The sequence below is a fragment of the Gouania willdenowi genome, chromosome 7 (assembly GCF_900634775.1).
Source record: "Gouania willdenowi chromosome 7, fGouWil2.1, whole genome shotgun sequence".
In the NCBI taxonomy this organism is placed as follows: Eukaryota; Metazoa; Chordata; class Actinopteri; order Blenniiformes; family Gobiesocidae; genus Gouania; species Gouania willdenowi.
Window position 1 is genome coordinate 39985840 of NC_041050.1, and position 13036 is coordinate 39998875.

General features: G+C 45.1%; 1 protein-coding gene across 2 annotated transcripts; it reads left to right on the forward strand.

Moving 5' to 3' along the window:
- Nucleotides 1-1003: 1003 nt before the first annotated feature.
- LOC114467490 (WAS/WASL-interacting protein family member 3) lies at nucleotides 1004-11636 on the forward strand. 2 transcript variants are annotated; one of them, XM_028453822.1, is made up of 5 exons: nucleotides 1004-1311; nucleotides 1979-2074; nucleotides 2151-2209; nucleotides 2852-3169; nucleotides 11014-11636. In XM_028453822.1, the coding sequence occupies exons 3-5, from the start codon at nucleotides 2158-2160 to the stop codon at nucleotides 11229-11231; spliced, it is 588 nt and encodes a 195-aa protein (XP_028309623.1). In that variant the 5' UTR covers nucleotides 1004-1311; nucleotides 1979-2074; nucleotides 2151-2157; the 3' UTR covers nucleotides 11232-11636. The 2 variants fall into 2 exon arrangements, with proteins under 2 accessions (XP_028309623.1, XP_028309624.1); XM_028453823.1 differs by having other exon boundaries at nucleotides 2151-2194.
- Nucleotides 11637-13036: the final 1400 nt, after the last annotated feature.

The window sequence follows — 13036 nt, forward strand, 5'->3', positions numbered from 1 at the left end:
GGGCGAATTTGTGTGGCGTCGAGAGAGATTCCGCTGTGGTGCCTCACCTGTGCCGGGGCCTCCCCTTGGGTCGCGCTCGGTGGGCGTGTGGGGTTGTGGCCTGGTTGATCTGTGCAATAACAAACATGCATTGTTGTCTATAAAAGATTACACTTCTTGTAGTGTTGACCTTAAAAAAAAAAGAAGTAAACTCAATATGGACTTCATTGCAAAGATAGGAGCTGCACATTAGAGGATAAGAATATATATCTGTATTATTTATACTTTTTATATTATTTTTTCTATTAATGATTAAATATGTATATATATATATAGCCTCTATTATTGTATTGTATTTTATGTATGTATTTCACTATTTTTCAGGTATTCTGTGTTGCCTTTGAGCTGTAATGATCAATAACGTTACTTTACTACATTTGAAAGCTTTTTAGCCAAACTTGTAAAAACAGTGCAGGTTCCCTTTAATTACATGTGATTTTAATTAAACATTTCTCATTTTGTCTCTAGATGTAATTCTCTTCTTCAAATATCATTGTTTTAATCATCAAAGTGTATGTTTTTAATTCAACTTCATATTACGTTGATTCTTGTTTTCTTTAGAGAAAATCATCAAAATCTCTTTTTAGTTTAATTTGTTCTTTGAATAAAAAGAACAACAGTAACACAAACGCTGAGTCGTTGTGTTTGTTCAGAACCCATGAAGGGTCTGTCTGTGCTGCAGCCTATGAATATTTTAATATTTGACTTTCTCTCATGTTACTGTGTGTGTGTGTGTGTGTGTGTGTGTGTGTGTGTGTGTGTGTGTGTGTGTGTGTGTGTGTGTGTGTGTGTGTGTGTGTGTGTGTGTGTGTGTGTGTGTGTGTGTGTGTGTGTGTGCGTGCGTGCGTGCGTGCGCGTGCGCGTGCGCGTGCGCGCGTGTGCGTGTGTGTGTGTCAGTGTGTCAGCATCTTGTTTCCGCTGCATTTTTTCTAAACACTTGTGTTTTTTCACATGAGGACAGGACGAAGCACGATGATAAAAGAAGATCCAGGTGTTAAATTACCAGCATAATCAAGAATACTTGTTGCTCTGCAGAGACAGAACATCAGGACGAGCATGACTTGGGTGATAAATGTGTGTTGCTGTTCCAGAGCTGCTTTTTTCTATCACATGATGCAGGAAATATAACATCTGGGATCAACATCTGGAGAAATCATCACCGTCTGCAGTGATAAAGAACGACAGCCTGTGTTTTTGTGTGAAATGACTTCCTCACCCCAGGAGAGTGGATAGTATGTATAGTATGTACTACTACAGAAACCTTCATCAGAGGTACACACTACACACACACACTAAAAGCACTTTTAATTCTTTCAAATAAACGACAACACAGATATTTTCATTCAGAAATCATCTTTAATTATGTCCTCACTTCAAATCAAAATGTAACACCTGTACACACACACACATCTCAACATTTAATATTCCAACAGAATAACGTTTTACTGTTTTAGTTAAAAGTATATTTAATAACATTTATCATTCAAAACATTTATGACCACCCACATACAGTACGTGATAATGTCTAGCTTTACTCTGGCCCAACAAAGTATGAACTTGTCAGTCCTCCAAAGGTTTTTAAAGTTATTAATTAGCACTGATATTAAAGATCATGGAAAGTGGATTTTACTGCTTTTCTGACAATATCTCACACATTTTTTGTTGTATTGATGTTTTCACCACAGCTGGCCTGTCATGAACATATAAACATATGTATATATACTTTATTTGTATTCATTAGCTTTCATTTACACATTTTCTTTGTGTAGTTTTGCTCCTTTTTTCTGTATAATTATTATTAGTGTTTTTTTAATATAACTCTTTGTCGTTCTAATGAATGTCATCACCTTGAAAAATCTTACCTTTTTTTTTTTTGCAAAAACTGGTCAGATCAGATGTGTTTTATATAAAAATGTGCTAAAATGTTTTAATGATTTAGAAATCAACAGACTTCCTCACAGACAGAAAATTACAAACGTCAAACATGGCAAAGTTTGACCAACGTTCTCTGTGATTAAACAGAATCTGTTAAAGGGTAAGAAATGATTATTATTACATGTTTCAATCAAATCAAAATTCATCTGTGTTGACATATGTATGTTTTCTCTCAGGTTGGTGATGTCTCCTCAACGGTTGCCTTCAGTCGCTTTATCTGGTAAAACAACAACAGGTCGGCATCGTGTAGATAACAGTGTAAAACCAGTGTTAACTGTTTGAATGATTTTATGAACTGAAATAGCATAAGTTGTAATATTAAATACTTTCATGTGTGATTTTGTTAGTGTGGAAAATTAACTAATGAAAGCATTACAAATATGGGGTTTTATAATGTTTATTTTTTGTTAAAAGTTATAACTTGCAACACAAAACGACAACAAATACAGACTAAACGAGAGAAAAATATACAAAAATAACAGAGAAACTTACAACATAAGAAATGACACCAAACACACACACACTTTATGGTTTAAATAATACCAACAAAATAAGAGAAAAATATACTGAATAATATAAAGATCAGACAAAATACACAACATGATGATAGAAAGGATCTTGATTAGAACATGAACTGAAAATATAAAGGTCAGAAGATGAACAGAAATGATAAAAATATATAAATAAATGTATTCAGGAGGCACTAAATACTGTGTTTTTTCCACTTGAACATGTATATTATCATTCATTCATTCATCATTTTTCTCTATAGGTGTTTTTTATAGAATTCTGAATAAAATGTAGTCGTTGGGCATAATTAGCTTTAAAAGTTTAAGAACCTCTGTTTTATTGTATTTGTTCATTTATCCTTTTACAGCCAAGGCTTCTTATTCCTCACCAGCATCTCAGAGGCGTCAAAACGCCACACGTAGAAAACCCAGACCCCCTCATCCTGGACCCCCTCCCGTCCTCCTCTCCAACAGCGCTCTGACACCGTGGGGCGGTCCGGCTCTATCTGCCTCTTCCTTTGCCTCCATTCCTCCAGCCCCTCCTCTACGACCCCCCCCTGCTCCTCAGCCCACTCCGTCCACTCCTAATCACTGCACAGTCCACCAAGATGACGACGCTTCAACCACTAGTTTTAGCTCCGATGCCCAATCTCCATCTGTGGGTGCCCCTCAGAGCCCCATCACAGGTATGAGAGCAGCAGCAGCAGCAGCCACTCGTACAGGGTGGGAATCATTATTATTATTAGGTTTCATTCAAATATCATCACATTATTATTATTAACAATGGCTGTGTTCATAATGTCATACTAATGTACACCTCATACTAATCTGATGTTAAAATGAGTCTGTAGTGCGTTCACATTAGATCAGACGTAGACAGCGGGGGGCCTGGGGGCCACAAGTTTATTCAGTCACAAAAACTAATCCCTCAAAATTGTATTTCAAGAAGTTGGAGGAATATATAGCCCGACATAATATACAGAATAACTCCCAAAACACACAAATTGTCGGCAAAAAGTAAACAAAAAATTCCAAAACACACAAATGACAGAAAACATGTATCATTGTGTAAATTACAAAATAATTCAGTTGATCTCATACAATCCAAATACACATGAATACAAATCTACAAATTTCCCATGTTATATTACATGATTAGTCATTTTTATTTCAATTTTTTACCTCAAATTGATGAAAAAAACTAAATTTTTTCAAAATCCTCCAAATTTCATTAACATATTTTACAAAATTAAATGTCTATTGTTCATAATAACAAGAAATGGAAGATAATTTAAGTTAAAGATTATGAAATGCTATTATATTATTATTGATGTCATATATTTTATGTGTAATTTATACCTGGAAGTGCAAACAAGAGCAGATTATCATTTTACTGCCTGAAATCTGTGGCCAATGAGATCAAACTAATGCTCAACCTTCCCATGATGCATTGGGAGCTGAACCTAAAATGGTGCTGGGACCAGCTTCAAACTAAAAATCAAAATCTCCTTTTCAAAGTAAAAGCATCTCTTCTTATCTTCCATTAGTTTTTGTTAAACTCTTTTGTAAATAGGGCTCTTATTTTGAAGTGAACAGGAAGTTTAGTCAGTCAACCAATGGAGGGTGTGAATGAAATGTGTCTACGTGAGTTTTATGGATCAAATGAGAACATGTTGATATTTGAGAGAAAAATTAACAAATGAAAGCATAAAAATATAGGGTTTTGTGTTAATTTTTAGTTAAAAATGATAATCATACCAAATATTACCAGCAACACACAAAACGACTACAAAGACACAGTAAATGAGAGAAAAATACACAAAAATAACAGAAACATACAAAACCACATAAGAAACAACCAAAAACACACATTGAGATAAAATAATTGAAATATTACCAACAACACACTAAACAACAACAATAACAATCAAAATAAGAGAAAATTTGACTGAATAATAAAAAGAAAAAACAAACAACAACAAAAACACACAAAATGATAGAAATGATTTTAATTAGAACATACGTATAAACATATAAGGGTCAGAAGATGACTGTAAATGAAAAAAGAAAAAAATAATCTTAAAAAGAAAAAATAATCTTATAAAAAGAAAAAAATAATCTTACAAAAAGAAAAAAATAATCTTATAAAAAGAAAAAAATAATCTTACAAAAAGAAAAAAATAATCTTATCACTCGATGCAGAAAAAGCATTTGATAGAGTAAACTGGTCATTCCTCCTAACTGTCCTTGGCAAATTTGGCTTCGGAGAATCATTCATACAATGGATCTCCACCCTGTACAATAAACCTAAGGCCTCAGTAACCACAAACCAAATAACATCCCAAAGCTTCACACTGCAGAGGGGAACCAGACAAGGCTGTCCACTCTCACCTTTGCTTTTTGCAATATTCGTTGAACCTCTCGCAGCATCTGTACGTCAGAACTCTGTTATTAAAGGAATCCACTCATCCATCTCAGAACACAAAATTAATCTTTACGCGGATGACATCTTACTCTATTTGGAAGAACCGCAATCCTCTTTAGAGGAAGTATTTAATCTAATAAACAGCTTCTCTAAATTATCAGACTATTCCATTAACTGGACAAAATCATCAATCCTCCCTTTGACAAAAAACTCATGGAATCCTGCAAACCAAAATCCACAACACCCCTCCACCACAAATACAATTAAATATCTAGGCTTAAATATATCACCAAACTTAAATGAATTAATTAAACTAAATCATGATCCGATGTTGGACAAAGTCACAGAAGATCTGCGGAGATGGAACAATCTCCCCATCTCACTACTTGGCAGGATAGCTTCAGTTAAAATGAAAATCTTACCTAAAATAAACTACCTGTTCTCAATGATACCACTGAAACCACCAAAACAATGGTTTCAAAGATTAGATTCTGCAACTACAAAATTCTATACTAGAAATAAAAAACCTAAAATAAGCCTTTCAACCCTTCAAAAAAACAAAGACGAGGGTGGTTTAGAAGCCCCTAATTTCATGCATTATTACTTAGCAAACCAAATATTATATTTAACAGAATGGCTAAAACCAAAAGAATACTACAACACCTGGCTAGAAATAGAACAGTTAGACTGCAAACACATTAAACTCTCTGATCTCCCTTTTATCACTGCGACCCTCAAACATCACAACTGCTTTAAAAACCCACTAATTGCCTCCACACTGACTGCATGGTGGAAAGCCCTGGACATCACAAATGTCCAATTAAAAATTAGTATACTGTCTCCAATCTGGCACAACCCTGACTTTAAAAATAAAAAAACACCACTCTATCTGAAGACATGGGAAGAGAGTGGAATCACTCATCTCCAAGACCTTTTTGAAAATGACAAGATCAGGCCATATAACAATCTAACCCAAGCATTCGATATAAATAAAAGTAACTTTCTACAGTACTTACAAGTAACAGAGACAATAAAGAAAAATACTCCACTAGACTTAACTACTTTACAACCTCCAGAACTGGCTATATATATGAAAAAAATCTCAACAAAATCAAAAAAACTCTCAAAAATATACAGAGCGCTCTCGAACACTAACTGTAATTACTTACCAATCGCGAAGTGGGAGGCCGAACTCTCAATCACCCCGAGCACTGATTTCTGGACAGAAATTTGTTGTAATACTTTTAAGATGACAAAAAACACAAACCTTCAGCTAATTCAATACAAGGTCCTCCACAGATCCCACACTACCCAACAGAAAATGCATAAAATGGGCTTCTTAGCAACAGACATCTGCTCTCAGTGCACCCAGAATACAGCGGATTCCTATCTACATGCCTTATGGCTTTGCTCCCCAGTTCAACACTTTTGGATTCTAATCACTGAAAAACTGTCCTCCATTTTGGACTGCAGGATTCCTTTATCTCCAAATCTTTGTTTGATTGGAGACCTGACAATGCTTCAACTTCCAGCAAACCAATCACAATCAATCCTTGCGGCACTAGCCATAGCAAAAAAAACAATATTACTAAATTGGAAAGACAAAAAATCCTTAAACATAAACCAATGGCAAAATCTCCTCACAGAATTTATTTCCATGGAAAAGATGTCTGCTCTCAGAAAACAAAAAAAAATAACGTGCTTTGAGGAGCGTTGGACTCCTTTTTTAATTGCATTAAATCTAAATTTTTAAAACCCTGATGATCTAGCCTGCAAGCGACTGCCAGCACCACTCTTTACTAACGCACTAGCCCAACTGTAAGCTTGGGCCACCTTGGGCCTCTGGGGTGGTCTTGGCCGGGGTGGCTGGGGTGGGTTGCCGGGGTCTCTTGTTGCCTCGACACGGGTGTGCATTCCTTCTGGGTGTTCACGAGGTCCCGGGGCTGTTTGATTTGGCGCTGTTGCCCCTCGCGTGCACATCTGGTTGGTCTCTGGGGCTGGGGCCCTGCGTGCTCCCCTGCCGCTCCTTCCCCTTGCTCCCTGTCCCCCTGTCTCGTCCTCCCCCCCCCCTCCTCCTTTGCTCTTGCGCCCGCCATCCTGTTGGGTTGGGTTTGGGGGGCTCCCGTTGGCCTGGGGCGCTGGTGGGGGGCTGTGGCTCCCGCCTGGGGGACGGGCGGTGCCGTGCCGGGTGGGTTGGCTGGGGGGTGGTCTCGTTGGGGGGCCTGGGGTGGTGGGGTCCTTGGCTCCGGTCCGGGGGGATCCGGGGTGGGGGTGGCTTTGGGGGTGGCTGCTGCCCGGGGTCGGCGATTGCCTCCTGGGTCGCTGGGTGGCGGGGTGTGGCTGTGGGTTGCTCCGTCGGCCCTTGCGGGTCCTAGGCTTGGCTCCCTGGGGCGCGCCTTTGCCAGGGATGTCGCTTGCGCGGCGAGCCAGGCGGGGCCCCCTCCGGGGCTTTTTGTTTGACCGCAATGGCCGGGGTGTGGCCGTTACGGCTAGAGGGGTGGGGTGGGGGGTGCTATGGGGTCTCCCCGGGGGTCGTATTGGGTGGGTGTGCGGGGGCGCGGCGCGTGGTTCTTGGCCTGGTGGATCCTTGTCGGGATTGGCTGGTCTGCTGGCTGGGTGCACCGGGCGCCGTGGGCGCGATTCCGGGGCGGGGGTGCCCCGGGGGCGGATCCTTGGTCTACGTTTCCGGGGGAGTGCTCTCCTGCCATCTGCCCGGGGACCGGCCGCGGCTCGTGGCGGCGCTGCGCAGCCTTGGGCGGGGCGGGGCTGGTGGCCTCGGGCCCGCTGTCGTCCGGGGTGGGCTGGCGTCGGGGGGGTGTCTCGTGCCGGTGCGTGGGTCGTCGGGGATCGCCTCCGTGGGGTGGGGGGGGCTCCATTGGCGCCGTTGGTGTGGGGGGGCGGTTCCGGGCTGGGGGTGCTTCGGTACTCCGGCTTGCCGGTCCGTGGCTGGCGGGATGGCCCTGCTTGGCGGTGGATGGCGTCCTCTCTAGTCGGGGGGGCCGGGGCCGCCTCCCTGTGGAGAGTGTTGTATCGTGGCGCCGGGGTATCGTGGCGGCGGGGTGGCGTTGCTCCGGGCCGGCGTGCGGCGGGGGTCGCCCCCTGGGGCGCCGGGGGATGGGGTTGGTGCCTGGCTGTGCCCGGGGGTGGGGGTTGTCGCCGTGCTCCGCGGGGCCGGCGCGGTCTGGGGGGTGCCGTGGGGGGGGGTCTCTGGCTGTGCTGCTCCGGGGCCCACAGTGCCACTTGCCCGTCTGCGCCATCTACCCTCTCGCGTGGCCCGCCATGCGGACGGGCCCGGCTCACACCGGACAGGCCTCCTACATGTTCACTTCACCACACTCCCAGCTGGTCTGGCTCACTCACAAAATGCACCACACACCCATACCCAACCCTTGGGGGGCTGGATGGTGGGGCTGGGGGTGGAGGGGGCCGCCACCTGTGTTACTATGTAGTGGCGTGGGGGCGGCACTCCCACCCTAGTTGCCCTACTAATCCCTCCAATTTTAATCACATCTCAACATGCCACCCCCCGGAGGGTGTATTATCACTTACACCCTCCGGCCTATTACACCACATACACATAAATCCACAGAGGCTGGATGGGGAGCACCGCTCCCCTCCATCCCCCTTCTTTTAATCACACCCCATACATTCACCAAACACACACATTCACACAGGGGATCGGGAAGTGCCTCTCCATTGGGGAATGGAGAGGCACCATAACAGGGTGGTGGTTGGTACACACATTTGGGCCTCTCCGGTGGGGGCCTGGCCCCTCTGTTGGTGGCTGGGCCACTGCATAGAGTAAAAATACATCACGATGGTGCGGTCGGGCGTGGCGGTGGGTCTCGGAGGGGCTTTGCCGGGGTCTCTCCTTGCGGGGTCTTTCCGGGCGGTGTCGGCCTGGTGGGGCGCGGGGGTGCCTCTCCCCCTTGGGTGTGGCTTGGTGCTTGTTTCGTCTCCTGGTGGCCTTGGGGGCGGGCCCCGCGGTGTGCGGGCCCGGGGCGGCCTGCCTCGCCGGTTTGGGGGGTGGGTGTGCTGGGGGGGTGCTGGTGTCCTCACCGGGGTTGGGGCGGGGTTGTTTGGCGCCTCGGGATGATGCTGTTTACTGGGGGGGCGGTGCTAGCTGTTCCGGTGGTTGAGGTTGCTTTCGGCCGCCTGGTGGGTACGTCCTGCCATCTGCGGACTGGTGGGTGGGTCCGGGGCATCTTTGGCTGGGGGCTGCTGTCCCTTACTTGATGTGTGCCGTTGGGGTGCCTCCGTCCCCGCGGTGGGGGTCGCCGGTTGCTCGCGGGCCGGCGGGGGGCGCTGCCCCGTGGCTTGCGCCGTCCGGGGGGGCGGCGGGCCCTGGCTGCTGGCCTTGTGCCGTCTGGGGCTGTGCGGTTCTGCTGGGCTGTGGCCGGGTCCTGGGCCGGGGTGGGGGGCGCGTCCCGGGGGGCTTGGCCCGGGGGCTTGCCCTTGGGGGGTCCTGTTCCCGGGGGGTGCTCCTGGGGCCGGGGGGGGCTGGGCCTGCTGGCCGGGCCGGTCGTGGCGGGGGTCTTTCGGGGCGGGTGGCGCGTGCCGCGCCCTTGCGTACCTACTGGTACGGCCCCTGCTTGGGCAGTGCCCCGTGAGGCAGGGTGTCGGGGCCCGAACAGGGGGCCACATCCCGGCGGGGGCGGTCTGGCTTGGCCCTTGGGGGGGGGCCCTGGCTTTAAAAAAAACTGAAGCTCGTGGCGCGGGCGGCATCAGCAGGGGGTGATCTGGGGCGCCATGGGGGGCTAGGTTGGGGTGCCTGGGGGCCGGCGGGGGGACTCCCAGCGGCCCCCTGGTGCCTTATGCGGCTTGGGGTGTGGTCGTCCTCCCTGGGCGGGCTGCTCCTGGTGCTGCATCCATTCCGGGTCCTTCTGGCCTGGGGTCGGGCCCCTGCTGGCTCTGGGCTCGCCGGCGGGTGCCCGCCGGCTGCCCGTTCGGCGCGGCTCTGGTCGTCTGCTGGGCGTGGGCTTCGGTTCCTCCGCTGGGGCCTCGGGCAGGGAGTTCTCTGGGCCCTCCCCTCGGGGGGTTGGGCGCGGGGGTGTGTGTGGGGGGGGGGGTCGGTGGGGTGGGGGGTCTGGGGGTTGGGGGTGGGATCGGTGGCGTGGTGCGCTGGGTCCTTGGCTCCTTGGGGCTTTCTCGGGTGTGTATGGGGGGGGCGATGGCTGCCTCTCGGCTTGGGACCTTGGGGGCGTGCGGGGGGCTGCTTGGCCGTGGGGTGGTCGCCGGGGGCCCTTAGGCTGCCCGCTCTCGCTGCTGGCCTGACTGCTTCTTCGGGCCCGGGGACGGCTCGTGGGTTTTGCAGTGGCGGTTCTTGGAAATACATTTGTCATGTATGCACTGGCCTTGGGCTGTGGGATAACACTCATACTGGGCTCAACCTTAGACACCTTGTTCCCAAATACCTGTTTTATGGAATTTCCACTCACCTCTTCCTCTGTTCACAGCCACCACTATTATTCCTAAACCGCACACTGGTCACCAAACTGCACAATATACACAACCACAATTTCACATCGCATCACTTGAAACCTAACAACTATTCCCCACTCATTCCATATCCTATCTTGTATCCCTCTTCCCTGTTAACTTCCCCACCCCCCTCCAACCCCTCACCTTGGTGTAAACACTGCCCTCTCTTTTTTTACATCCTCCCTTTAATAAAGTATTTCTTTCCAAGATGACTGTAAATGATAAAAACTATAGAAATAAATCTATTCAGGAGTTACTAAATACTGTTTCATTCACTTATTTACAAAATAAAATTCTTTATAATGTATATTATCTTTCGTTCATTCCATTATTATGATCTATAGATGTTTTTAAATAGAATTCTGAGCAAAATGTTCTCGTCAGACGTAAGAGTGAACTTGGATTTAAAAGTTAGAAAAAGTGGGAGTAGACAGTATATACTCATGTAGTACGTTAGTATGATATTTGGAACATAGCCGTATCTATTGAAATCAGTTTAAATGTTAAATATTCATGTTTCCTCTCAGGAACTTTATTCTATCTTTTAGGTATTAATATTTTATATATATATATAACATATTAGTTGATATTCAAACACGTTTATTGTTATTTATTAATGTGCAGTGTGCACGGATAAAGGTTTGCGGCCGAAGAGGAAAGTGCTGCCTCAGCGTGGTCATCCTCGCCCACCACGCCTCCCCCCGCTTCGACCAATCACAGACCTGAGCTTCTCTCGGAGCTTCACCTTCTCCTTCTTTGAGCTTCCTCTGGATCAGTCGCCTCGATGTCGCGCAGAACGAGCCAAAAACCTCCTGTTGCTTCTGAAACAGATCCGCTACTGATCTCCTGTAACTCAGGGGTGTCAAACCCATGTTAGTTCAGGGGCCAAACACGGACATGTTTGATCTGAAGTTGGCCGCAGAGGTTGGGAATCAAACCATTTCAACATTAGTGCTACTTTTTATTTCCATTTATTAATTCTATTAAAGTATGTCATATAATATATAAGGCAGCGACAATATCAAAGCAATATGTTACATGTGGTGGATATATTTATTACATTTGGGGACATTTTGTAAATATATATTATAAATATTCAGACTGGAGGAGGGACCAGGGTTTTACGCTGATGTCACTTTCTGCTGATCCGAGCACTTTTAATGGAGCAGTATGGAAGCTAGGGCAGTCCTCTTGTTTCCACTCAGGTGACCCCCGGTGCATGAAAACACCGACGACCTGGGTCTCCACTGGGAGGAATTCAGACTCTACCCAGTAATGATGCTCATATCTGAACACTTTAGTAAAACCAGAATCAAAGCGACAGATTTCTTCTGTTTCTATTCTTTCTGTATTTACCTTTATTATTGTTTGTTTCTTTTTGGATTTGTGTAATTGTTTTAACAACTGTAAAGTGTCTTTAGCAGCATTAGCTTTAGCAGCATTAACTTTAGCAGCATTAGCTTTAGCAGCATTAATTTTAATAGCATCAGCTTTAGCAGCATTAACTTTAGCAGCATCAGTTTTAGCAGCATTAGCTTTAGCAGCATTGACTTTAGCAGCATCAGCTTTAGCAGCATTAGCTTTAGCAGCATTAATTTTAACAGCATCAGCTTTAGCAGCATTAGCTTTAGCAGCATTAATTTTAACAGCATCAGCTTTAGCAGCATCAACTTTATCAGCATCAACTTTAGCAGCATTAATTTTAATAGCATCAGCTTTAGCAGCATCAACTTTATCAGCATCAACTTTAGCAGCATTAGCTTTAGCAGCATTAATTTTAACAGCATCAGCTTTAGCAGCATTAGCTTTATCAGCATTAATTTTAACAGCATTAGCTTTAGCAGCATTAGCTTTATCAGCATTAATTTTAACAGCATTAGCTTTAGCAGCATCAGTTTTAGCAGCATTAGCTTTAGCAGCATTAACTTTAGCAGCATCAGTTTTAGCAGCATTAACTATAGCAGCATCAGCTTTAGCAGCATCAGCTTTAGCAGCATCAGCTTTCGCAGCGTTAGCTTTAGTAGTATTAGCTTTAGCAGCAATAGCTTTAGTAGTAATAGCTTTAGCAGCATTAGCTTTAGTAGTATTAGCTTTAGCAGCATTAGCTTTAGTAGTAATAGCTTTAGCAGCATTAGCTTTAGTAGTATTAGCTTTAGCAGCATTAGCTTTAGTAGTAATAGCTTTAGCAGCATTAGCTTTAGCAGCATTAGCTTTAGCAGCATTAGCTTTAGCAGCTAACTCAGTCTCAAGCAGTCAACGCTCTAACGGGTAAAATAACCCAGATCTGTGTCAGACTCACTGTTAGCTATGGTGAGTTTATCCCTCTTGACCTTTGACCTCATGCATGAGAACTGAAGGAGAGCGAGGTTTCTTATTTGAGAGTAAAAATGACTTCCATGATGTTCTACAAACACGGGAAAACTGAGTTTCATTGAATTTGTGAGAAATTGAATGAAACTCTACTTAAATAATTGCCGTTCTACTACAAATACATCTGTTGAAATGTTGTTGTTTTTAAAGTCTATTATTTGGCATGGATGCCAATATTTATGTTTGAATATGATAGTGATTTAAAATGTCTCCCAATTTCTGCTTCATTTCAATAAATAATAAATAATTGCCATAAATAGTTTATATTTTTATTATT